The sequence below is a fragment of the Charadrius vociferus genome, unplaced genomic scaffold (genome assembly GCF_000708025.1).
Source record: "Charadrius vociferus isolate BGI_N301 unplaced genomic scaffold, ASM70802v2 scaffold14, whole genome shotgun sequence".
Lineage (NCBI taxonomy): Eukaryota > Metazoa > Chordata > Aves > Charadriiformes > Charadriidae > Charadrius > Charadrius vociferus.
Window position 1 is genome coordinate 10,822,266 of NW_009648876.1, and position 26,667 is coordinate 10,848,932.

General features: G+C 48.3%; 2 protein-coding genes across 2 annotated transcripts; both read right to left on the reverse strand.

Annotated features, from left to right (window-relative positions):
* Window positions 1-3,964: 3,964 nt before the first annotated feature.
* Window positions 3,965-10,064, reverse strand: NOXRED1 (NADP-dependent oxidoreductase domain containing 1). The gene is given in 10 exon segments (XM_009886991.1): window positions 3,965-4,194; window positions 4,197-4,255; window positions 4,874-5,096; window positions 5,969-6,062; window positions 6,064-6,124; window positions 7,483-7,525; window positions 7,528-7,664; window positions 8,714-8,779; window positions 8,781-8,879; window positions 9,910-10,064. Coding segments are annotated over 10 exon segments (1,167 nt in total).
* Window positions 10,065-12,890: 2,826 nt separating this feature from the next.
* VIPAS39 (VPS33B interacting protein, apical-basolateral polarity regulator, spe-39 homolog) lies at window positions 12,891-26,641 on the reverse strand. The gene is made up of 19 exons (XM_009886993.1): window positions 26,529-26,641; window positions 25,920-26,019; window positions 24,477-24,620; window positions 23,457-23,495; window positions 23,066-23,130; window positions 20,341-20,397; window positions 19,323-19,415; window positions 18,610-18,643; window positions 18,065-18,167; window positions 17,949-17,976; window positions 17,693-17,766; window positions 17,065-17,140; window positions 16,639-16,773; window positions 16,040-16,081; window positions 15,553-15,642; window positions 15,070-15,156; window positions 14,041-14,130; window positions 13,633-13,737; window positions 12,891-13,369 (listed from the first exon to the last, which is right to left on the reverse strand). The coding sequence occupies exons 1-19, from the start codon at window positions 26,619-26,621 to the stop codon at window positions 13,349-13,351; spliced, it is 1,476 nt and encodes a 491-aa protein (XP_009885295.1). The 5' UTR covers window positions 26,622-26,641; the 3' UTR covers window positions 12,891-13,348.
* Between the last annotated feature and the right edge of the window lie 26 nt (window positions 26,642-26,667).

The following is a 26,667-nucleotide window of genomic DNA, read 5'->3' on the forward strand; positions in this document are numbered from 1 at the left end:
GGCTGCGGGTCCCCGAGCTCCTTCCGCAGCCCCTCCGAGCCCAGCTCTGACCCTTCCTTCTTGCAAGCCAGCTAGGCTATATGGGCTGTCCGCCCAGGCAGATTGCTTATTCAAAGAGCGAGCCTGAAACTGGACAACCAAATTTGTTCAGCCAAACAGTTACATTTCTTGAGTCTTTTCAAATAGAAATCCTTAGCTGGCTGGAGATTGCAGGCCTCTTCTCTGGGACACCGTAAGTGCATCCTAAGTGCTTAGCCTTTCTTTAAGCCTGTGTTGCTCCTCTTGCCCCATGAAACTGCTCAGCAAGATGCATGCGCCTTTCTTAGATATCCCTCAGAATTTCTTTTCAGTAATTTTCCACTTAGTGATTTGTAGAACTTCTAAAAATCTCCTCAGATTTAACCTGCAGCAATTGAGCCACCAATCTCAAGCAGCAGAAGGGCAACTCATTATTACTTTCACGTTTTACACTTTGCTGAACACAAACAGTATCTCCTCGCTTTCTCATTTTATAAACATGTAATTGTCTGGTTATTTTCCTTCCAAACCTACATACTTTCTTTAACAAACACTGATAGTTAAGCTAACTAGACTGAAGTTTGGGGCTACAGTCTAGCCTTCCAAACCTTCCTGAAGGTTCAGAAAATAAGGAAGTTGACTTCAATTTCATTACCCTCCTTCCCCTCCCTAATGGAAACCACAGAGGGACTCAGGGCTGCATTTACAGAGCCAAATCATTTGTTTTGCATCATGATTTAAAGTTGCTTTTCCCAGAAGACACAAGGTAGAAGTTCAAATAACCAGGAAAAGAGAAAAATCTTTATGCTCCAATGACTAGCGTATGAACACTATTTGTTTTATTCTAGAGCACCAAAAAGCAATTTCACCACAGTTCTGTCTGGCTGCACAATCTTAACTGTTTGTTTGAAACTAAATATGCCACTAAAAACATTGGCGAGTCCCATGACTTTGCCTGTTGGTTGGAGGAGAACACAGTTTTTCCGACAGCAGCCCTTCAAGAGTATCTCTAGTATAAGATACAGCCTTTATAGTCATTCACACTTAGCAAAGGTGCAAGAATTTTATAGGTTTTGTAAGCCTCACCCTTGCATTAGGATATAGAGGTTATATATGGTGGTAGTTTAACTGCTGAGAAACACTAAGCCACAGGTTACAGATACCAACTATAACTCATTGCTCCTGTAGAAACTGAAATTCCTCAGGGCTAGGATAAGCAGTGGCCAGCATACTGCAGCAAGCTTGGAAGTGAGACTGTCTCTGTAATGTTTTCCAAAGCCTGCAAGTGAATTGGGAACATCTCACAGACTTCAGTGGAACGTAGGTGTTCTTGAAGATTATGCTCTATCCTGCTAGTTATTTGTGTTTTAAAGAACTTTACTCTGATAGAATCCAAGCATACAGAGCTCTGAGCAGGATGTGGCCCTGTGGGTCTTTCAGGAAGTGTCTACTAGAGCAGGTGCAAAGTTAAGGCCATAATCCCGGGCACATCAGCTTCCCAACAAGAAATGTTAATGAAAGGCTGTGAACAGTCGAAACTGAGATAGTTACTATAGAAATAAATGTGATAGCATCAGCTCAGTGAGATAGAAACTTTTTGCAATTTAGGGGAAATGGCAGTTTGGTAGAGAACTACACAGTGGATTATGTGGAAGCCACACAGCATGGACAAGTGAAGTTACTGCTGGTTTTAATGCCACTGTACTGGTATTTTAAATATCAAACCCACTGAAAATACTAGTCCAGTGTTCTTTTGATATCACACAAAGTACAGTACTGCTCTTCAGAGTCAAGCCAAAGTTGGGGGAAGGTTTTGAGCAAATGCTGTGAAAGATCATTAAAACCTGTGAATTGTATTTCAAAGCTTCAGTCAAATCATGGAATCAGAAGGTTACATTCTCAGAAGTGGCTTCAAAAATAATGGCAAGGCTCAGTTCCAGGTCCAGCTGGCTCAGACAGCCAGTCACCCATCATTTTCTTAATGAACAGTATGGCTGATTGGTTTAATTAGTTTTTCCACCTCTTCTGTGTATAGGCTCTGTTGTTTACAATATAACTTAGCAAACAACAATGTTTTTGCATTAGGCAGGATAGACTTCAGCTCATTCACCCATAACTTGTTTGTTCTGCAAGTGCAAAAAGGAAAGCAAACCTATTTGTACCACTAAGAGACCAGATGTGATGCCACCCCCCACAGTAAATCTAGAGAATGAGCAGTCTGCTCTCCTTTTACAATGTCACACAAGGCTCCTGGGTTCAGATCCCTCTCAAGTTGCAAGTTCAAGTGTGAAACTGTTCCAAATTTCAGAAATTCACTTCTTTTTCCTGCTGCTCTCACACAGAATGAATGGTATTAGCTGTTGCCCTGTGAAATGAGAATTTTTGGTATGTTGTCTTGTATTTCAGGAGATTTCACGACACGTGCGAGAGTTGCTGGGGGTTGAGGAGCCTCTCTTCAACAGGTCCATTGCCCTCCCATACAGAGACAACGTGGGTCTCTTCCTGGAGCGAAAGTCCCGATCAGGAGAGAAAGCAGATGCCCTCACTTTCTCACAGTTTGTCCAAGAGGCAGGACTGGAGCCCTATACTACAGTTCCTCCTTTGCAACGAGCCCAGACTGGGGTAGAAGCAGATGCTCTCCCTGTATCACAGGGCACCCAGAGGCAGGATTAGAGACTCACATTGCACTTCCACCTTTGTAAGAAGGCTAGCAGGGACAGCAGAATATACCTTGCAGCTTGTCCGAGGAGGTACAGTTCCACCTTGTCCTGATTATAGAAAAGGCTGTTGCAGCTCTTAGCCATTTGATGACAGCAAACACCCCCCCACACATTAGCTCTTTGCTGCGATCCTTCATTTGCTTCCAGGAACTAAGTGAAGCAGAAGCTATAAATCAGACTGTACCACTGTCTGTCTTTCACTTCTGCTTCACAGTTGATTGAAAAAAACAAATACCAATTGTAGACATATTTTAATTACCAGTGATTGCTAACAACTTCCCTGCGGCTTAAGTGAATAGATTTCTCCCAGGCTTTAGTGTCTGCAGACTGGGCTCACTGTAAAGTCCAGATGTAAGATAAATGGCATATACAATAACTCGTATACAGGTGTGGTGCCAGCTGCTGTTGGTGGTTGTAATTAAGTGAGGGGCCTAGTTACAACATGCACAACTAATCCAGGCCTCACCACAGAAATTATTTCCTGTGAGGCAAAACCAGGCAGTGGTTTGTCATAGTAAAGAGCACTGACACAGATGATAGATGATGGCAGGAAGTATAACAGAATACTGTAAGCAGAACTAGAGAATGTATGGAATAAAAAAATGCTTTTTCCTGGGTGGATTTGGACAGAATATCCAGTTAGGTCCTTTTTCCTTGAAGGAAGTATCACGTAATCTGTGGTGGTGGGGTGCTTTATCACCAGCAAGGAAAGTGCTGATTAAATAAGTGCTGATTAAAGCCTGCCTCAACAGAAAGCGTGCTCCTGACTAAATCATTACTATTTTGTCTGGCATCAACGGCTTCCTTGAGATTCCCCATGGAAAAATAATAAAAAACCAAACCAAAACAAAAAAAACCCAGACCCAATCCTATTTAGTGGCTATGCCAAAGCTGTAGCCACTACAAAGTAACTGTAATTTGATTTTGTAATTCAATTTTCTGTTGAAACTGCAACCCAGTGAAACTAAAGCAGTTTGCAGGCCAAGATAACTGTAATAAGCAAATTCAGACCAAGATAAAGCAATATTCAGGCAGCCAGGGAGAAGCAAGTTTGCTGAACAGCCTAGAGGGTGAAACCTGCAGAAGCAGGTGTATACATAGGGTTATTGGCTAGAATATTTTAAAGAGTCCAAGAGTGAACAGTGCTCATTCTTGTACCCCTCAGTCCCATGAGGGGGCTGAGATGAGATCTCAGCAAAGCATTCTGCCATGGGCTTTGTTATAGTTTATGAGGATTTAGAATCATAGTCAGCAGTTTCCTCTGGGGTTTCTAAGAACATGTCGGAAGCAGCTGCGGAGAATGGAGACTTGTCATCCAATGTCACACCAGGCTTCACTACAGCTGAAGTAAGAGATCTCTTGGTGCTGATCAGCCCACATTGCTTTGTAAGCCACCCTCCAAAGGATGCCTGGTACGGTAGAGCAAGATGGCACCAGACAAGCTCACTCTTTCTGGCAGCTGGGTAAAGGGAGACTCTCTCGGTTGTGCAGCTGTCAGGTCAAACCAGGGAAAGGTTCTAGGAAGAGAGAACAAGGAAAAATATTTATAAGCAATAACAGTCTGAAGCAGCTTGCTCATAATTTAACAGATAATGGTTTTCTTCAATGTCTCTTTCTTGGGTCTTTGAGAAACAGATTCAGAGACTTGAATCTAAAGTGTCCCAGGCATTACTCTGCCATGTGGAGCAAAACTGAGCCTAATGGCTCTAGAACAATCCTACACAAGCAGTTCTTCCCCTCAAGCAGTGTTCCCCTGACTTAACATCCTCAATAGTCTAGTCCATCAACTACCTTAAGTTTGTTACCCGTAAGAACTTTCCTCTCTAGATACTCCCACAGGATTTATTTTTTTCTGCGTCCAATACCCCAGTCCTGATCAGTGGCTTCAGACAACCCTGATAAGTAGCCAAACAGGAACCAGGGACAAAATAACCCAGGGATGATAGTCCAGGTCTTTTATTGCTAACACATTATCTAAGGTAATCTTCCCTGGCAAGTATGTGGTCCTAAGGGCAACATACAGTTCAGCACCTTCCAACACAAGACAGCCCGTGCTTCAGCTGCAGGATGAGGGAAGTTTCAGAGCAAGAGGAAGCCCAGACAAGCAGTGCTTCAGCATTCAGCCCTTTACTTACTCCTCTTGAGTCACTGAAGAGCCAAAACCTCTGCTGACAAAACTCTTGTACACAAACCGTGGGCAGGAAGTTTTCTGCCCTGCACAGATGGGGCAGCGTTCAGGAAAACAGAGGTCATTGAGTAATTTCAGTACCTTGTGGTGATGCAGGCTCTGCCACGTGCTGCTGTTCAGGGCTGTGTAGAAAATGGCCACCAGCCATTTAGCATTGACTCTTATTTTCCCTTCAGGACAGAAAAAATCAAATGTCAATTACCAGTGTGCACACAGGTGTGAAGAGATACTCTCATCTCTCACTTCTGGGAAGAATTGCATTGGCAATCAATCAGAGCTGGTTTATTTGAAACCTCTGATCTAGAATCATTTTAGGTGAGGGATGCTGAAATTAATAGTAACAAGTCTAGTATAGCTTGTATTTTCTGTAGCTCATTCTCATCGAGTAAACAGGAGTCCTTTACAGGTTGCATATAAAGTCATATACCCATTCAGCCATCATGGCATGGTGAGCGCTGTAACTGCTTTAAGAGCATTCAGCAACTCAAGAATTAGAAGGGCACGCAGAAGTGTGTAACAAAATTGCGATGGACAGAGGTAGCAGTTGGCAATAGGAACAGCATATCCATGGAAACAGAAGTTGTGCCCAAGGGAAGAGGAAAAGATTTTGTACTGTGTTCTTGCTCAGAAAGCATATCTCAGCTCCCGCTCGCTGATTTAGCCTCAGAGCTTTTATGGTTTCACGAAGGGAAATGGTAGCTCTTCAGAAACTGGTGGCAGGTATATGGAAAGCAGTGCTGCTGAAAGAAAGGGTGACCCCCGGGGCGCTATTCAGAGAAACCGGTGAAGGAGACACACACTGCCTCATTTTGCCCATCCATGTTTGCATGACTGCTGCCTTCCATACACACTGTGTCCGCTCCAGCTCTGGCTGTACAGTGGCAGATTTTCTCTAGGAGGGTTTTCTTCCCCACGCTGCACTCCTAACTCCCAGAACTATTGCCAGCCCAAACCCAGCCTTGAATCGTACAGGCAGGGGAACCGCTGAGCGCAGCTCCTCAGAACAACTGCTACCAAGTTTAAGCAGAAAGAGAGTTTTTACCTGGGGGACTGCAGGGGAGCAGTGCCCGCACAGCTGCAGGGTCTCGCAGCGCCGCCGGGATTGTCCCCTTCGCCCCCGACTCGTCGATGGGCTCCTTGGCCAGAGCACCGGTACTGCGACCTCACGATGGCACTGTCGCAAAGGAGTTGCTTCAACCTGAAAGCGGAGCGGACCGGGAGAGGGAGAGGATGCTCCCGGAGAGCCCGGGCTGCGCTGCTGCGGCAGAGCAGGTGTCCGGAAACGCCGGTAGGTTTTTACTCACCTTAAAATGTTTCTTACCCACCTTAAAACCGTAGGGGTTTTAAGGTCCTGCTTGAGGGAAACTCGGAGGAAGCCGCAGGGAATATCCCACTGCACCATTCATGGCTGAGTCAACAGTTCACTGGGATTCATCCCATTAATGTTTCTTATAACGACTCCTTTCCAATAGCCATCTTAACCGGCTAGAAAGGTTCTTCCTATTTGATGGACCCTCATTGCCGCATGTTAAAGTTAATCCATGGGCCTTAATACTGCCAATAGAGATATGGCCACAGTAGGATTGTTAATTTTGCCATGTAGTGGTCTGTTTAAAAAAAAGAAGGGGGCGGGGGGTGTTGTTTAAAAATCATCCCTCGCACTTTCTCCCCCAGTACGCATAGGTCATACCACAACTGCAGCAGCACAGGAACATCAAGGTTCAGGTCCCTCCCCACTGAAGACAGATTCCCTCAAACAGGGTCTCTCCTATTTTTTTCTTCTCCTCTACCCTCTCCAGCTGGATCCCCACTATTTGTCTGCCCTCTCTCAGTCCTGCAATCAACAGCCAGCATTACCCAGGTTTAGCTGATGGGGGAGAAACTGGGTTTAGCTGGTAAGGAGGAGGAAGCAGTTATCCTTTGCAGGATCTGCAAACCTTTTACTAGTAAACAGCCTTACCCAAAGCATGAAGAACAGCATCACCTTTGGTGCCTCGCTGGTCACCTTGACAGAAGGCCAGGACTGGCCTGACTGCAGAGTCTGGACACCCCCAGGGATCAGGAGCGGGGGTACAGCTCATACCCCTGCACTCAGAGCCCTCAGGAGAGCTACGGCAGCAGCTTGAAGTGAAACACAGCACACTGGGTTTGCTTTTCCCACCCCGGAGACTGCAGGCTGCTTCTTTGCACTTTGTTTCCTGCTCTGTCTCACAACAGGTTATCTTGCAGCGATAATCTGAGGCCCTGGCAGGAGCTGAGTTTCAGTGCCAGCATTGTGTTTGATCTGGAGCTCCCTCAACTCCTTTTGATCGTGTTTTCAGGTTTATAGCCACAAAGTCTACGACTTCCTCTAGACAAACAGAAAGCTGAAACTCTAAAGTGTTCCCATGAGTCCAGCAGTTGGGGACTCGCTGAAGTCACCAAGTGACAAGGTTTGCATTGATGTTTCACAATAAAATTGTGAAAGGCAAGAAGAGCACACATACTGTGCTTGCCCCATGAGGTCCTAAATGACAGCAGCATATCCAGGCTCTGAAATGACGTGGTCCATTTTACCTGAAGAGAGGGACAGTGGTGACAAGGCTACACACAGTGCAGGTTTCTGGATGGCAGGCTGAAGAACAGAGCAGATGGACAGCATGTGCGATGGGAGGCAGCAGAGGAACGCAACATCTGCTCAGGCCACCAGCTGAGCATTGTCGTAAAAGCACATGAGCCCCTGCTTCTGCAGGTCTGCTGCAATAACCAAGGAGAAAGGGACTCAAGAGTCCACAGAACCAGCACAGGTGACTGACCAGCACCTCCGGACACCACCTGCATGGTTACCTGTGTTCTGCCGCATTGCAGGTGAGACACAAACCACTGCTCCTAGGCAGGGATCCCTGGCTGCCTGCCCAAAGTGGGATGGAGGGACTTTGGCTGCTGCCTGTCCCCTTTCCTACATGGCAAAGGGCAGCAGCAGAGTGACATGGAGGAGGCAACCTCTCTGCCAGGAATAAACATGCAGAGATCTCCGCTGCCTCAGCTGCCTGGCCCCAGTTCACGCAGGCTGATCTAAAGCCTTTAGCTGAAACAGCCGAGCCTTGGGATCTGGCTAGTTTTCAAGATCTATAAAAAGCCATTTAATAATCCCTGCTTCCTCTCTGCCCTGAGGTGATTAGAATGAGGATTTTATTGTTCCAATCATCTCCCTGGAGCACCGTTCTCCCCACTTGTCTTGTTTTATGTAAGTGTTGGGGCAGCTGAACAGTTTGTATGCAAAGATGCTGTAATGCTGCAGGCTGGTCTCCTCTGCTGGCTGGGCGTGCAGAGCCCAGCGAGAAGCTTGTCTGCTACAACTGACCCTGCAGCCATGAAACAAGGAGAGGGACATCACCGTTTTCAGATGTTTTCTCTGTTGGGTGAATATTTAACAACCTGCAACCTCAGTCACTGACAAGGCTCTTGGCAAATGACAAGAAGAATTTTGAAAAGCCACAAAAATGGGGGAGGCTAAGCTAAAATGGGCCTTGAACTAGCCGGTTCAAAGAATGTCTCCACCACACTCAGATGGGACTGGTAAAATAAAGCAAACAACTAAATTAATGTTTGGTGGACAGTGGGTTTCCAACCAAACAAAGATCTTTTCTACAACAGCATCCTCTGCTTCCCAATAAAAAATCTTGAGTTTCCATACCTTCAATATTTTTGGCAGAAAAACATTATTTAGTGAATTCTGACTGAAGTGCTATGAAAAAAGTTCAGTTAAAAGTCCCAATTCCAGGCCCAGGCTGGGGAGCACTTATGCAGACTCTCAGGGTGCCTGGTGGAAACACAGATGCTGGGGCTCAGAGCCTAGCTCAGCATCAGGAGCTCTCGAGCCAAGGTGGCCCCTGCCAGCAATCCCAACCTTCAGGCTGCGGCTGCGGCTGTTCCCCAACAAAGTGGTCAAACCCTTCTCACTCCCACTCTGCCTGGGGAAGCAGAGAAGCTGGCATCAGCTCAGCACGAGCCATGGTTTCCCTAGACCACACGCGGTCCTACTCTTCCAGGAAGGGACGTGTCCAGATAGCACATCCCAATCCCACTCCTTGCATTGAACCCAACTCTCACCGCTGCTCTCCAGTGGGATTGCCAGAGAGGCAGAGGCTGATGGCTGCAGCCTGGCATGTACAACATCCGCGGGGCTTGGGGCTAGACCCCAGGGAGCAGGGCTAGGCCCCAGGGAGCATGGTGTCCCCATCCCAAAACACACCACCCATGCTGAGGCTAACTGGCCACTAGCTGTAAAGTAGTTCAGCAATTGAGAGCTGATACTTGGCAGACACACCAACCCACACGATGGCAAAGCTCAGGAACAAGTCAGCGTGAGGAGGATGGAGTAGTGACAGCAGAGGCTGCTGCTGAGAAGGGACGTGGGACAGCACCTGCTAGTGGAGGACGATTGGCTTATTATAAATCATATAGACTAGTGGCAGGAACAAATCACAAGTGTTGGGCACTACGCCCAACACTTTTTCTGTGATGAAACCCCAATTTGGTGCTAGAGACAATCTCCATTCCCTGGTTTTCTTAGGGGAAAACTAGTCCAAATGATTTAAGACTGACTGACAGTGAATTTATACAAATGCAGATATTCAGTAACCAACAAGTGTGGGTATACACAGTAGGCGAGTTTTTAACCATGCATAACAAGATAAAAAACTAACAAATTGTAGCATTGTGTAGGAATACCTACATAATGCTTAACTTTATACAGAGCTGGTGTGGACCATGCAAGAAACTCCCTGCAGAGACGAGTCACCTTCCCCAGTCCTCCCAGTGACACATTCATGCTGTTTAGACCAACACCAGAGTGACCGGTCATGTGCCTGTATCACGTTTTAGCTCAGTAAAGATGCAGTAGTTTGGGAAGAGCTTGGCACATCAACCTTTCTCCCTGACATGACTGTGTCACCCAGCCGGCACATTTTACCGACAGCGAGGAGCTTGCTTCCACCTCACCTGAGGTCACGGAGAAGTTTGCAGAAGAAGATGGCACGGGCACACACGTTCACTGCCAGCCCCTTGCGGCACCTTGTCAGATACATCACAGCCTCTTCACCTTCTACTGCTTCATCAGCCTGAGAGGACTTGAAAGGCTCTGTAATGTCCCACATCTTGACCCAGAAGGACAAGCATCAGCAGCAAGGATTTAGAAAAGGGACACGACCTCCACCCACACAGCATTGCAGTACATCCCAGCCCCTGCCAAAGTTGTACCTGCAATGTGAGACCCCAGCCCTTCTCAGGGTTTTTCCTTGCCAACACAGGACCTAGAAAAGTGGCTGGTCCCCACATGCAACACAGCCACCGAGAACAAGGTGCATCAGTGGATGTCTGAACCCGTGCTTTCTCTGATACTGCATTTCTCTGCTACGCAAGTCCCAGCTGGACTTTAAAGCCCAGCCACCTGTAAGCTGCTGGCACAGCGCTTGGGACAGGCTTCATTGGAGCTGCTCCTGGGCTGGAAGTATAAGAAAAATCAAACCTTCAGCAAGTCGTTCAGTTTTCCAGTTCAAAGCTATTTTTGCATTTGCCCTCAGCTTTACTACGTTAATACTCTGCCTTTTGCCCTCCACACCTGAGCAGTCTCTCAGCTCCTTCTGCCCGCGCATATTTGCTTTAAGTTGGCATGGCGTGGCCAGCTCAGCAGCGGCCAGGTGTGGGGACCCTTGCCCAGGACCTGCCTTACTGCTTAGAGAGAGCTGCAGGGCTGCTTTCAGAGGCACGAGGCCATCATCACAATAACAGAGTGAGTACGACTAGCCCAGAAAGCTCTGAAAACCAGAGCAGCTGATTCCCTGCTTTGCTAAGTAGGTGGTGTTTCAGCCAGCAAAGGTGCTGGGGGTTTAGAGGTGGCTGGAGCAGCACCTCCCAGCCCTGCCTGCTGCAGCAGAGGACAGCTTGGTGCACCATTTAGCCTCCTGTGAGGCAAATATACAGTGCTCTTGGCCAGAGTAGGACACTGCTGAGCTGTCTGAATTACTTGTGTCCCCTGATGGAACCCGGAGGATGCTTCAGTGTATCAGAAACCTGCCTTGAAGATGGAGAGAGGCAAAAAGCGGCCTGTTCCCTAAAGGTCTCTGCAGCTCACCTGACTTGGGCAAAGCTCCCACGGGGCGAGAGGCACCAACTAGGCTGAAGTGCCCTCAGCCAAATGACTCCATGCCCCATCACAAGCAGTTGGAATGCTGTCTTGCACTCGTCACCAGCCGCAGCCTGCGCGGAAGCAGAAGCACTGCATCCTGCAAACTGGACACCGCGGTCAGGGGATCAGTAGGCACAGCCAGATCACAGCTCCCCTGCTGCTGGACTTACACATCTCCTTCTACATCTGTATCACTGGTCATACCACAAGAGGAGCATCCAGGACCCACACTTGGAAAACACAGGCGTAAATATTTATTTTATGGCTTCGTCAGATTCCTCCAAGGGTATGTTCAGCTTCTCCCATTGCTCCCTGACATAAATCCCAACCAGTGACACCATTCCAACTCCTACAACCAGGCAACGTCCTGACCTGGGGCATGTGGGAGAGCCTGGCAGCAAACCTCCCCCTAGCCGAGAGCATCCTGAGTTGCCTTAGGATGAATGTTGCCAGCAGGTTAAGGAAGGTGAGTCTTCCTCTCTAAATCCACAGTGCCGTGTCCAGTTCTGGGCTCCTTAATACAAAAGAGACATGGGTACACTGGAGAAAGTCCAGCAAAGGGCCACTAAGATGACTAGGGGAACTGGAGCATCTCTTGTTTGAGGAGAGGCCAAGAGCTAGACTGTTCAACCTGGAGAAGGCTCAGGGGGGGATCTTCTCAATGTGTGTAAGTATCTGATGAGGGAATGAAGAAAAGGGACACAGATTCTTTTCAGTGGTGCCCAGTGATGACAAGAGGCAGTGCACAAAATCTGAAAAGTGAGAGTCCATCTGTAGACAAGAAAACACCTCTTTACTGTAAGTGTAGTCAAATTCAGGCATAGGTTGCCCACAGAAGCCAAGTTGTCTCCAGCTGTGGAGAAACTGAAAACCCAAATAGACCCAGTCCTGGTCTGCCTGTTCCAGGTGACCTTGCTTGAGTAGGATTGGATTAGATGATCAAGAGGTCCCTTCCAACCTAAATGATTTTGTAAGAATGAAAAAAAAAACAACCACCAACGGAAAAAAAAATGAGTACAGTGCAGCAGGGAGGCTGGAACCCAAACCTGCCCTCAGACTAGTACATCACTACATGTGACCTTCACCTTTCCGTGCCCACCCTTGCAGCAGCAAACTCCTACAACATTAACATTAATCCATCTGTGATGATGGCATTGAAGGTGTGAAATAAGGTACTGCTGCAAGCAAAGCCACTCCATGGTGACACACACTCTGCTTTTCAGGACCTGAGAAAACACCCTGCATACTCACTTTGTGGGAGGTGTGATAAATTGCACAGGATTAGCAAACAGAGTGACAAAGTGCTCAGTGTGGGAAGGAAATAAACAGCCCAAGGAGAAAGAGACAGCTTTATTTAAGGAATTGAAGTGAGGTCTGGAAGGATGAAGCCAGCAGTTGCCTGAGGAGTTGTGTTTCTGAGAAAGTGCAATTCAATCCTTCCTGGCAAAACACTTTCAGAGTAAAGAGCTGCTGGGGCCAGCAGGCTTGGGCCCGCTGAGAGGGGTCCCTCCTTGCTCTCCATCCAACCCAGCAGGGCTCTGACCAGCTCCACACTAGGTGCCTGTTCTTCCCTGCTAAAGGGATCTTCCAAGAGCTGCAGAGTGCCAGCACAAGGATACTGGCAGGGGCTGCTGTCCTGGCTCTCTGCAGGAGTTCATACAACACCTCTTTTCCTAAGGTGAGCCAGAATAAACCAACAAAAAAAAAAAAAAAAGAGCTTTAAGGTGCAGCTGGTCCTTTTCCCCTGACACACTCTGATGCAGGGAGAACACAGTCCAGTAGGCTTTATTCCAGCCACAGCCATGACTGGTGATGCTCAAGCCAGCTTGAGTGTTACAGGGACTGCTCAGCACTGGCTGGTGGAGACCCTCACAAGTCTGACTGACCTGTCAGTCAGACCGGGCAAGAACAAGCCCAGGTACCACCCAGAGCAAACGCAACCTTGCTGTGCCCAGCAACTTCCCCCCCGTAAACAAAAGCTATGGCTGGCTTACAGCCAAGTCAAAGAGAATCAGATTCCAAAAAGAATCAACCCTGGTGGATCAGTACCATGGTTTCGCTGGCTGCACTGGAGCAACTGCCTTCAAGCAGCCTGCATGCCACTGTACCACAAGCCACGGGCACCCACTGTCACTGACGAACGTTGATCATGCAATGAGTAGTAACAGAGTTGCTCTGTTGGCACTGCACTGGGTTTTGCAGTTTCCTCTTCCACTGGCACAGCAATGGCCAAGCAGGCTGCTTCACAGGTGCTCAGTTCTTCCATCGGATTTGCTAAAAGAGAGAACGAGACATGACTAACGTCAGTGTTGAACAGATCCCTCAGGGACCAAGTTAGTGAGTCCCAATCCCTGACAAGGACAACTATGGCCAGAGGGTGCTAATTCTATCAGTTTCACCCTTCATTCCTACACTGAATGCAATCCCAAATGTAAGATTAGCTTCCCAGCAGGGATTAAAAGTATGTAAAAAGGCCACACCTAATCTATAGCTGTTTCTGATTAGAGTCTCTGGAAGAAAAAGTAGGCATTTCTTACCATGTTGTTGAGAATGCTGTTTATCTTATCTTCTTCTGCAGAGCCTCGCTCCACCTTGCATTTGTATGCGGTCAACTGGATGCGATCCTTTAGATCCCTGTATGTCTAGATAAACAGCAAAACCAGCACCCAGCTTTCACAGTTAGATGTGGCCCTGAAGATGAGCCGGGCAACTCTTCAGTCCCCCCTCAAGTTCCCACCCACAGCACAATTCCACAGCACAAATATTAGGAATCACACATGGGCTCACTTGGCTTCCACTGGGAACCGTATCACTGCTCCCAGGCCACAGGGATAAACAAACCCCTCCAGGCACATGACAGCAGTGGCATGTGGCAGAGCACAAGAAAGCTAGGGAGAAAAAGCAGGCTCTTGTTCCACCTCTTCACACACACAGGAGGGACCTACCTCAATGACGACATCGTGGCACTTGTATTTGGTGGCAAGGTTCAACCGTGTCTCCACATCCTCCACCAGGCGCACATACTCCTGCAGCACCTGTGAGAGAAGGAAGAGTGTCTCAGCTCCCTTCTGCAGGTACCTCCTGCCTCATTCTCTCACCCCAGTCACAAAACCTTTCAAGGCCATAGTATCACAGAATGGTAGGGGTTGGAAGGGACCTTTGGAGATCATGTAGTCCAACCCCCCTGCCAAAGCAGGTTCACCTAGAACAGGTTAGACAGGATCGCACCCAGGCAGGGTTTGAATTATCTCCAGAGAAGGAGACTCCACAGCCTCTCTGGGCAGCCTGTTCCAGTGCTCTGTCACCCTCAAAGTAAAGAAGTTTTTCCTCATGTTGAGATGGAATTTCCTGTGTTCCAGCTTGTGCCTGTTGCCCCTTGTCCTGTTGCCAGGCATCACTGAAGAGAGTCTGGCCTCATCCTCTTGACACCCACCCTTTAGACATTTATAAGCATAGATAAGATCCCCTCTCAGTCTTCTCTTCTCCAGGGTAAACAGACCCAGTGTCTCAGCCTGTCGCTTGTCACACAGACTTGACCCCTTCCTTCCTAAGGCAACAAGTGACCAGGACAAGACTGCTCAGGACCCCAGAGGCAGTAAAGCATTGCTCACAAAGCTCAGAGTCCAAGGCTACCTCGTTTCTGTGGATCTGGTTAGCTATCACCAGCCAGATCAAGCATAAGCAAAGTAAACGTAGCAAACAAAGGTGGCAATGCACTGTGAGGAGAGAGCTCCCAGACAACTCTAGGCTCGATGTCCCTCTTGCAGTTAGACCTAGGACCCAGCCCTCACTAGCACCCACACCTCCTGTTGATGCATGGGTCGCTCAGCTGAGTGCTGCACCCACCTGGCAGAGTCAGCAGCTTGGCAAGCTGTCCTCCCATTCTCATCTAAGAAGTAGCTCACTTGGGGAATCATTCAAACCCCAAATCCCAACAAAGAGCAGCAAGACATAAGCAGCAGTTCCTTGCTCACCTGTACAGGAGCATTGTTCCTCTGCAAGATCTCCACCACCCGGTGGAAGCCAATAGGTGCCTTCTTCTTGGTGTAGCCCAGCCAATTCTGAAATGAGTGCCAAACCCTACGTTAATCTGAAAGGGCAATCCCTCCAGCCACAAGAAAATGTTTTTTCCCAGTGCCAGCAACGTATGCCACCAGCCACCACATGCACCACTAGCAGAGTCCTTCATGCAGGGGCTGGGTGCAGGTTGGCTGTAAAGCCTTTGGTAACAGAGCACACGGGCATCCCCCTTCTCTGACCTTGTTGCTGCAGCCAAGCCAGGCCCAGAAGAGGTCTTAGGCAGGGAGAGAAGGAACATATTGCAACACCCTCCAGCAGAGGTGCTGGGCTCTACTGAAATAAAACCAGTCTGTCCAGTAACTCCAGAACAAGCCAGCTAACAGTAGCAGATACCAGTACTTGGAACTGAGTCCCCAGCAAGACTTTCCACAGCTCACCTTGGTGGTGAAGAGGGCATCTACATCATCCCAGGCTCGCAGCTTGGCACGGGCAGCGAGGGCAGTCAGCACATACTGCTTATCAGGAATCTGCAAGGCAGGAAGCTGCAGTCAGAGCACTAGCACAGCTCAGAAGGCCTGTGTGGGTTGGACAGGAATGACATCTGCCCCCAGCACTGTCAGGACGCACACCAACAGCCAGGCAAGGAGGCGAGATGCTGCCTCAGGCCAGGGCCAGCGCTGCAGAAAGCAGGAGGTGGGGATTTGCAAGTGCTGCTGCAGCCAGGGTGCAGCAGTGAAAGCCTCCACACGGCTCCCCCGCTTGCCTTTCTGGGTCTCCAGAATGACCCTGCTCAAGGAGGACGCCATGCCTCCCTCCCTCAGTGCTGAGCCCCTCAGACTCCTCCCACCCACCCCCCTCGCTAAATACAGTTTGGCTGCCCACATTTTCAGCTAGTGCTGCCACAACAGCCAAAGACTCACATACCTTAAATGTTTTCTTCAGGTTGGTTGGGCTGCTGAATGTTCCCTAGAGAGGGCAGACAAGTCAGTGCAAATGCAGCAGAGTAGGCCATGAGAGAGGTTCAGACACCTATAGTAAGGCACATGCCTCGCACAGGGTCAATGTCCCCTAGTTTTTACTGCTTTTTGCTCATGCCAGTGCCACAGGAGGAAATAGCTAACAGAAGACAACAACTACCCCACCCCATTAGCTCTTTGGTTTGTTTTCCCCTACATCCTCAACTGGTGCACCTCCAGCACTTCCAAGACCACCTTACCACACACCTCAGCCTCATCGGATTAAGGGCCAATTCCAGCTCCTTGGAGCCAGAAGTAAAAGAAAGTGGTTTCTAGGAGGCAACACCATGACAGGCCGTCCCAGGGTGAATATCCCAACCTAGAGTACAAAAGAAAACTACAAACTGGTCCCAGATGGACAAGGGGAGCTGGGTTCCTCTAGGGCTCTTGGAAGGATGAAATATGATCTCCCTCCCCTTCTTTCCTTAACACGCCCAGGCTTAACGACCCCACATATTGAGGGCTACAGGAATGAGATGTAACCCTTCTCTCCCACATCAGCCTCACCTCAGCCTCTGTGTAGTGGTAGAAACAGGAATAGAAGAGGGTGGTCACTAGTGGCATATTGAGAATTGAAGCCTTGCGAGGATATTTCCGAAATATCTCTGACTGCCCAGCCGACTCCAAGTGCCGATCATTGGCCTGTGGAAACAGAAAGACAGAGAGGGTGAACATGAACCAGGGCAACTGCCTGACCTCTCTGTGGGGTAGAGACCTGGGGAGAGTGTTGTGACAGCAAAGCATGAGCACAGCCTCAACATGCCATGAAGTCTCAGGTCTGGTATTTCACACGCATGGCTGGCAAGCAGCTTGGATAACAAACTACACGAGCTAGCGCAGGCTGGTTAGATCCAAAGTGGTATAAGTTAGGGACAGATAGAGATCTCACAGCTAGTCCCAGTCATCTCCTGACCAGCAGGGAAGATTTCATACCTCAATGATGATCTGTCGCTCCAACAGGGTATAATGGTCTTGGATGTGGGAGGTATCCTCAGCTGAAAATGGCAGCCTGGCCAGACACAGAGGAAGGAGACACTGTCAGCAGCTCTTAACACAGTACACTTAGAAGAATGCTCTTCTCTACCAAACATTCTCCCCACAGACAGAGATGTGGGGAACACCTCCCATTCTCCCCAGCCCAAGTGGCTAGTAGGTATTCAAGCTCCTGCCCCACTGCCCTCTCCAACTGTCTCTCTCCTAGACAGGCTCCAGAGAAGGAAACATTATGTGGCATCTCTCACAGAACAACCTAAAGCTGATGCTACCAATTTCCTCAAGTGCTCAGGCACCCAAGCTTTCATCCTTCACAACCTGAAGGGTCAATGATCAGAAGCATCTTTGCCCTCAGGTAGCAGCAAAAGCTACTGGACTGGTGATCACCACAAATTCTTCCTCTCTGGTCTCTTGTGTCTACAACACCCCACTCCCACTCAACAACTCAAAAGGAACATAAGCTCTCAAACTACATAAGCTGCAGCACTGGGACAGAGGTCTAATTTTCTTTACTACCACCTTCTGTGAAGCACCCGCATCCCTCCCACCCTCTTGCCTTTTTTCTTACCCAATGCAGCCTTTCAGAAATTCCCTCCTTTTTTCTACATCCTGGATGTTCAAATGCTCCCGGTACTGGGACAGCTGGAGGGAGAGGGAAAAGAAGCGCAGTCTGTTCTCATGATTTGGGAGATATGGGACTCGAGAAGGCAAAATGGGGATGCAAAGCTCTTGCCTGACTACGAGACACCCTGCAGACAGCCTCCCCCTGCCCTACACTCCCTCTTCACTGAGGAAAGGGAGCTTCTGCTCCTGGGAATACTCACAGCAACTTCCTCAGTCCTGTCTAGGAACCTGCAAAAGGGAATGAGCAAACATTAACTTGGAGGCAGGTTCCTAGCAGCATGCTCAGCCCCACCACAAGGCTGGGCAAGAGCCTCACCTGAGCAGATCCAGAAGCAACTTCTGCTCACCCGTCTCTTTGAGGAAATGGATCAGATGACACAAGGCCACCTGCCGCACCTCCAGTTCCCGAAACAAGATCTCTACAGGAGAGAGATACGTACAGGCAGCTAAAGTAAGTTAGCACTACCAAGCCCAGAGGTGCTTGGAGGTGCAAGCCATTGGCAGGATTCAACAACCTTATCCCATCTCAAAGCACAGTCTTGGAGGCTAGAGCACAGGAGGAGAATCTGTTCACTAGGCTGCAAGCTGAATTCACAGCAGTGTGTTACCCCTACAGATTCTTTTTCATTCACCCCATCACCACTACCACCTACCTAAGCTACTGCTTAAAGCTCCTCTCTGGAGCTTGTGTGGGCATCACCATCCCCCCTCCCATGTTACACTCACTGCAAAAGTATTTCATGCTCAGTAAAGTAGCAATACCCCAGATACTCTCTTTGTGACTTGCACCCAGTGAAAGAATTCGCCCCTCTGCCCTTAACTGAAACACACTATAGAAACCCTGGCCCCAGTCACACTTACCTCTCCTTAGCGTCCGTTTCAGGAATATCAGGACCTGTGAGCACAGAGAGGCAGCTCTCAGCTGACCAGATCAGTCTTCACCAGATTTATGACAGACAGACAGCAAATTGGTCAAGGCGTGGGGAAGCTTTTGCAAAGGGCCTCTGAAGACACAGCTCTTATGGCACTGAAATGAATTCTGCTATCTGCTAGACACAGGACTAGCAGTGCACCAGGGCCACAGCTGCCTGGATGCCTTCCTAAGCTCCTATTCTGGATCTTAAATAAGTGGGACCAAGATTTACAAAGAAAAGTTCTTCCACGAGAGATCCAAGGGCTTAAAAGACCTGGATGAGGGAAACTCTGACAAAGTCCCATTTGCTGTCTAATGCTTTGGAAGCCAGAGAAACTGGAGAGGCCCCTCAAATATTCTGCGCTACAATGAGCAGACTAAACCTCGACCTTCAAGAAGTTGCTGCAAAGATCTGTAAGGCTGAAGGATCAGGTTCCTTGTTATTAACCTGACATGAACTCTGCAGAGTTGCAGAAAAGCCAGCAGGAATATGGAACTTCCCAGTCTTAAGCTTTGACACTTTTCAGTAACCTCCTGGTTTTAAGTAAAGAACAACCCCATATCTTGCAAGATTAGGTGGCCAACTGACTGCATTCACACAAGCACCCTCTGTGGTGTCACCCAGGAATTCCCAGCCCTATATGGCCCCAACAGGACTCACAGCTGTAATGACATTCCCATCATGCCCTGCCACAGCTTCATCCAAGAGCACCAGCTTGTCTTGCAGGGAGCGAAATCTCTCTAGAGAGCACACCTGGAGACAGAAGAGGTATAAGTAGGCATATGGGACATCAGACAATCCCCAGGCTGAACCAGCCCCCAAGATACTACCTATTCTTCCCCCATGAACCCTTAAGCAACATGAGTAACTGTCCTCCCAACCCACAGAGAACTTCATTTAGCTGAAGCCATGTGCTGCACGATCCCTGGGAATCTGTCCACAGGGGTTGCAGAGTTAGCCCTCATTATTGCCCAGGCAACAGCCATTGTACATTCAGCACAAACACCCTTACCAAGAAGGCAAAACTTCCTTGCACACCACAAACCACCAGCCCTGACAGGAGGAGGGAACGCCGCAGGGCCCTTACTTTGGAGCAGACCAGAAAAGAAGAGTTGTAAGACTCTTTCTCCCTTCTTACCCCATAATTGTGGCCTCTCTCAGCCTTTAGTTCACCTCAGCCTTTAGGAAGATATATGCAGAGTAAAACCACAAGCTCCCTGTGTGATCACTGCAAACTGAGGCAGCTGAGACTAAGATTCCAGCTCCAGTGTAACCATGATTGCTTCTGTCTTTGTCCCTCCATTTGCCACCAAGAAGGGAAGTAAAGCTCCATACCCTCAGATTTTTTCCATAAACCCAGCCCCAGGGAGCAGAAAGTGTAGAGAGGGACACAGCACTGCAGATACCTCCTGTCAGCTAGGCTGCTGAGGGAATGACCCAAGTAAACACCGCAACAAAACCCTGAAGGTCTCCTGCTGCTCCTGAGCTAGTGTGATCCCAGCACTGCCACCTGGCAAAGCCCCAGGAAGGGAGAGCGCTGTCCCTGCTAGATGCTGCAAGCAACACAGATTCCCTCCCTGCTCCCGGAACACACCCCAGGAGCACAGGGAAGTGAAAAGTAGTTTAGGACCACCCACCCTCCTTCCCTTGCAAGCAGGTGGGAGCGGAAAGTCCTTACCTTGCCCCTCTGCATTCGCCTGACTGTATCTTTGGGGCTCCAGTCACTGCTGTAGTCCTGCCACGAGAAAAATAAAGAGCTCTTGAGCCTCAAGAGGCCAGATCATGCCAGCAGTCCCCAAGCTGCTTTCCACTTGTGCTGGATCAGAGTGATGGCCCATGTGTAGCTTCTCAAACTTATCATTCAGCTCCTCCAGGGTGGCTAGTGTCCCTGCACTGGTTCAGGTTGCTGGTGGGGAGGGAAGCTAGAGAGTCAAAAGTTAACACAGAATATTTCTATTGCCTAAAGAAGGCCTGCCATCATATCCTTTATAAAGAAGTGCACTTCAACAGGTTGTCCTCCTTACAAATTAAAGCTCCAATGTTGCTTTCAGAAGGACAAAAAAAAAACCAAAAAAACCATGCAAAACTGACAAACCCAAAACTGAGGGGGAAGGAGTCAGTTTATTGTTACAATTCAGACAGACTTCTGCTGGCGAGTCTTCCACAGCAGCACGGAGAATGCAGGGACAACAGCCTGAGGCAAGTGCCTGGAGAGTCACACAGGACTAGTGCAATGTGACAAAAGCACTGAAGCCTGTAGCGAGACCATCTTAAGGTAATATGCTGCTGCAATGACCAAAGTTCTTCCCCTACAACCTGCAGACACTACAATCTGGAAGCACTGGATAAAAAGTGGTGGTGGCCTGAGCCACTCCTAAACTCAGACTCCAAGAAGGCATCTAAGTCTTTATGAAGCACTCAAGCCAGCAGTTGTAATTCAGCCTTCTGCCTCAAAAAAAGTGAGAGGAAGGGAGTAACCAGAACCAGCTCTGAGGACACTGAATTTTAAATTCATTGAAGATTTATTGAAAACCCAAATCTAAAGAAAAAAAGGGCTGAACCAGTCCTATTAGGGGACCGCTGCATACGAGTCTCAAATCAACAGATAGCCGAGTGTCAAATGTCCTGAGCACCAGGGGTCCCTCCGGCACCTTTGGCCAGAGGCAGCTCCTCAGCCTGTCGGGACACTGGTTCAAAGCTGCCACTAAGTTTCCCATCTTTGTTCCACCCCTCTTACAATACTCCTGCCTGCTTTTAAGTGACTGTACAACCCTTCTCCTTCCTGCTTTGCTGCTTCTGCAGGCACAGAACACAACACAACACGGCACAATTATTTCTCCTGCTGTGCTTTCAGGAAGTACTGCCTGTTAGATTATGTGATTAATGGCTAATCAACATAAACACACCAATCTGGTGAGGATCAGATGGCCAAGGACAGGTGGAGAAAACGCAGTAACCTAATCATTGCAATCCAAGCACGCTGACTTGGCTGCTCCTTGCCACTATCAAATGAGACAGATTAGGTCATTATCCATTGTGTAAAACCCTCCAAGACAGTAAAGCAAAGACACTTTCCCCAAACACCATGCAACCCTAAAGAAACACAGGACCTAGCATCAGACACAGGGAAAAGAGAATCCTGGGATGTTTTAAGAGGGTTGTGTAAATGCGTGAGGCTTATTCCAGAAGGTTACAGGGAAAGACAAAAAGCAGGGAAAGGGAGGGATCAAAATGAATTGGGCAGGAACAAGGATGGGAAAATAGAGGGAAAAGGGGCCACAGGGTGCCAGCCAAGTCTAAACAAGTGGCTAGTTAGTGTGCCTGTCTGACTAAGCCCTGCAGTGGATCACCGCAATCTGTCTTATTATTCTCATTAAATTCTATATTTAACCACCTTCTGTGTGGGTGGGCTTTTTATTCCAAGTGTATGTGTTTGTATGAACGCTAGTGAACTTCAAGCTCAACCAGCCAGTGAGTAGAATAAGCAGTCTGAGTACCAGGAGCCAGAATGGGACCATGAACCCTAGGGGCCCAAGGGTCCAGGTGCCAGCAACTGGAGGAGACTGGGGTCTGTGATACAGCAACAAAACAAACTGGATGTCTAAGACCAGCTACTGGAGAGACACATAGAGTGTGTGTACGTTCCACTAGTGGAATTCAATTCTGGTCAGACAGAAAGGAGGCTCAGGATCAGGCTCGCGTGTTGTGTGCTTATGTGTCTCTTGGTAAAGGCATTGGTTTCTGTCATAGAATCATCTAGGTTGGAAGAGACTTTTAAGATCATCGAGTCCAACCATCAAACTATCTATGTTAATCCATGTAGGCAGCTGTGTTAGTATTGTCCATGTCTGTATCTGCTGGGAATATGTGCTCAGTCCTGTTACTGGCTGGACCTGAGGACATAGAACCACAACCTCACACCTGGCAGGAGGAATCCACCCAGTCCCCAAATTCACTAGATTCTGCAACACCTACCACTGCCTATCCGGGAGAACACTCCTGCCAACTGGAACTCCACCTCTGTGCAACTCTCTCTGTGCTGTCCAAGTGATTCATGAATGACAAATTTAGAAGCCTTAAGATTTAAAAAATTCAAAAGGCACACATGATGCCAATTCATCTGACCAGGCATGAAAGCATCTTACAGGCAAAACAGTATTAGAAATCCTTTTCACAAAGACTGCTAGGCTGTTCATTAGAAGGAGTAACTAAGACCCCCGGCAAAGCTCCCTACTTCTGAGCAAAACCAGAGACCACCTTAATTACTGTGAGGCTGCATTTTGCAGCTCCCTGTCCTATTCCCTGCATTGCCCTCTGCTGTCTGAAATAGCGATTAATCACTTCCCATGAAAACAACAGAGCAGAAAGTCCTCCTGGCAGCACACTACAAACAGGCTGCTTACCTTGTAGTCAGCTTTTGGCTTGCGCAGCTCTGGGGCGTAGTTTTTGATTCCTGTGTCAGAGAGGGCTGAGAGGGAAAGGCAAAGCTGAGTAGCACATCAAAATCCTGATTCATGCCCACTTCCAAAAACACCCTTTTCTTGGTTTCTGTGGCAGAAGACTCAAACTCAAGCACCAAATGGCAATACAAAGATGCTCTAAACCCAACAGTCACCAGTTGTACATAAGCAGATTACCCCAAACCATCATGCCAACTCTTTCGCTTCTTTGCTGAATGACTTTCAAACAACCCATGATTCAGTTTCCCTTTCCACAACATAAGGAAGGTGATGCTTCCCTTTTTTACAGAAATCTGCACCCCTCCCAAAGTGAGGCACAGATTCAAAAACTTACCATCTGAAAGGGACTGAAAACTTGGAAGTTTGTTTCGTCCTGAAATCAAAACAAACACTCATGAGAGACTGTCTCTTCACCAGCAATATCTCTTGCAGAGGGAACACTAGCCTAGACTGCACGCTGCAGCTGTGACACTGTAGAACAAGCCATTCTGTAGAGTGACTCACACTACACCAGCACAGCTGGAGCTCACCTGCTTGCAGTTTAAGGATTTGAAGTTGTCTATGGCATCACAAGCCATATCACACCCTGGCCCTATCTGCCCTCTTGTTGCTGAGGCCAGGGGAGGGAGGTTAGAGAGCCTGAATTCACCCCTCTACCTGCAGAGCAGAGGCTTAAGCACACAGCATTGCTTAGGCCATGGCAACATGGACAGCTTCCTTCACCGGGGCTGAGATTTGGCTGCCTTTCATTATCACTATATTATCAAAGTTGAGAGTAAAAAAACACCGCAGAGAAAGACAGACAAAGTAAAAGCTGGTTTGTTGTCTGGCTGTGAGACAATAGAGCTGAACTTTATGCAAGCTGCATAAATCTCCCCACCGCCTGCTGCACAGTTCCCCCCATAACGAGCTATGCTACCATGTGTTTGCTGAAGCACAACAACAGCAGCCAGCTGACCTCCAAATAAAGGCTAATCAACCTGTCTGCTCTACAGCACTGGAGATCAGATGAGGGCCACATGGGTCAAGCCAGTCCCTTTGTAGCCCGCTCTTTCCCACCATGCAAATGGATTGCTGTACAGTGCTGTGCCTTGCTGTTCTGTGGAACCTGGCTTTTAAGCAGTCATAATCTCCAAAGCCCCCTCCCATATCACAAGAGCACACGATGTTCTGCACAAGACAGTATCCAATTTCTGACCAGTGAAAGATACACTCCCACACTGAGGAGAGATCAGAGCTTCCCTGTTTTGCAATACACTTAAGAAAAAACAATTTACATAAGATAACACAATTGCCTCTTGACACTCTTGAGGGAAAACCTATTTGTCCATATATTGTATATGAGGAACCTCACCTTTGAATAGGCTGCTTAGGGAGTAGGAGGAAACTTGTTTGGGAAAAGCAGCATAGGAGGAAGAGCCCTTCTGTAGGCTGGAGTCTCGGCCCTCCAGCGAGCTAGTGCTGCTGGAGGCTGTCTCTTTGATTGACCAGGAGATACCTATGTGCAGACAGAGGTCATTTATAACAAAGGAAGAGAAAACCAATAAAGAATGATCTTATGGCATGGCAGGAATGTTACCAACTGTGTCCTGGCCAGTTCCGCACTAGCACATCCTGGTAGCTTTGACCCTCAGCACTAAGTAGATGCAGTGCACAGAATCCCAGTCTCATGTAATACTGCTTGTTAAACAGTTGTGCACTGTCATCCAGAAATGGTCGATTTCAGCAATATTGTACAGCTGGTTACGGCTTATATAAAAAAATGCCTAGACAACCCAATATGTTGTTGTATGGGGTAAAGCATAATAATCCTTGCTCTAAAGACAAAGAGCAAGACAGAGAATTGCTGGCTTACTTCAAATCACAGAAACATAAGAACATACCTTCCTGAACACTAGAAAACTAAGACAGTTTTCCTCCTCACACAGACAAAACAGCTATCAATGCACATATGCTGCTGGCAATGCAAATGTCTCCCTCCTGCTTGTTCGAGACTTGGTTTTCGCTTCTTTTCACACAGCTGCACAACACACATTTTAGGACAGGGTGAGAGAGCATAAAAACCGATAGGTAGAGACTTTGGGTGGGAAAAGAAAAGGCCTGAACCAGATGGAGGAGCTACAGCATAGGACAAGAAGAACAGACTCTTTGAAGGTCCTCTGCGTGATCCAGATGTAAATTTTCAGTTTGGCACTGGTTAGCAAGTGCCACATATTCTGTGGCTCATGAACTCCAAAGCGCAGCAGACAGCATCGTGTGTGGGTCATGAGCTCATTCCATCATCCCTAGAAATGCATTTGCTTAATGCTTATAATTCCCTTTCAAACTTCAAGCATAAGAGTCAGTATGTAAACACACACTAAACCTTAGAATATCTCCTTAAAGTGCTGTGGGACAAAGCACAGAGAAGTTTAAATGGTGCTATTTCAGGCAGCAGTGTGAAGGAAATGATCACCCAGAATCCTGCAGGGCAGCTGAGCATGATGAATATCAAGCCATAACCTTGGAAATATCTGCTCTAAGCTGGGCTACATATTGGGAAAAACACAGTGATTTCCCCCCACTTGTCTGCACTCCTCTTCTTTATGTAACTTGGGATTCTACTCGCTTTTTTCCAGTGGATTCACACAGGTAGATCAAAGTGGCTCACAATGTGACCTGAGGAGACTAGAATTAGATTAGATATACAGGATTAGATAGCAAGTAGTGCTCCTGACCTCGACTAAATGACATGACTGAAGTTGTAATTTTAAACTCCCTCTGTCGCAAGGATGACTTGCAGTACTTATGCACTTACTTCCCACAGGTTCTCCGCTCCAGCTGACCCTCTCAAGGTCGTCATCATCATCATCGACGATATCCCGAAGGCTATTCACTGCCCGTTTGGATTCCTTTAGCTATGGATGAAAGAAAGAGCTCGTATAAAGACCACTAGTGTTGCAGAGTACGCTTTGTTTCCTATTACCTTCAAACAACAACCCCCACCGCCCTCCTGAGCTTTGAACACAGCTTCTTCAGCTTCCACTGCTTCTTCTGGAGGAGGTATTTTACACCTGCAGGTGTTCAACAGACACAGCAGCCCTTCCTCACCCCTGGGAATCCAAAAGCCACCGACACCTATACAGACAGCTATACGGCCAGCTCAACAGCAGGAGACGCAGTTTGGTGCACGGGCGACGAACCACGGTTCCAATGAAATTTCGGATGGGCTACCGGGGGGGGGAAGGGGGAGGAGATGGGAGCCCTCAGTGGCCTCCACACAGGGCAGGAGGCGGGCGAGCATCCACCCCACCCACGAAGCACAGACCGTCAGGGAAGCGCGGAGCCGAGGGCTCGGGCCGAGACGTCCACGGCGGAGGTGGGGAGTCTCATATCGGGCCACGGCGGACCCGGGGCCGGACCCTACCTGTGACAGCTCGTCATCCTCGTCGTCGAAGGTGAAGGCCCGGAACTTGGAGCTGTGCCAGTACTCCTCCTCGTCCGCCCTCGCCCTGCTCATCTGCAACGGCACCGCGCGCCTGCCTCAGGGAAGCGGCTGTCTGAGG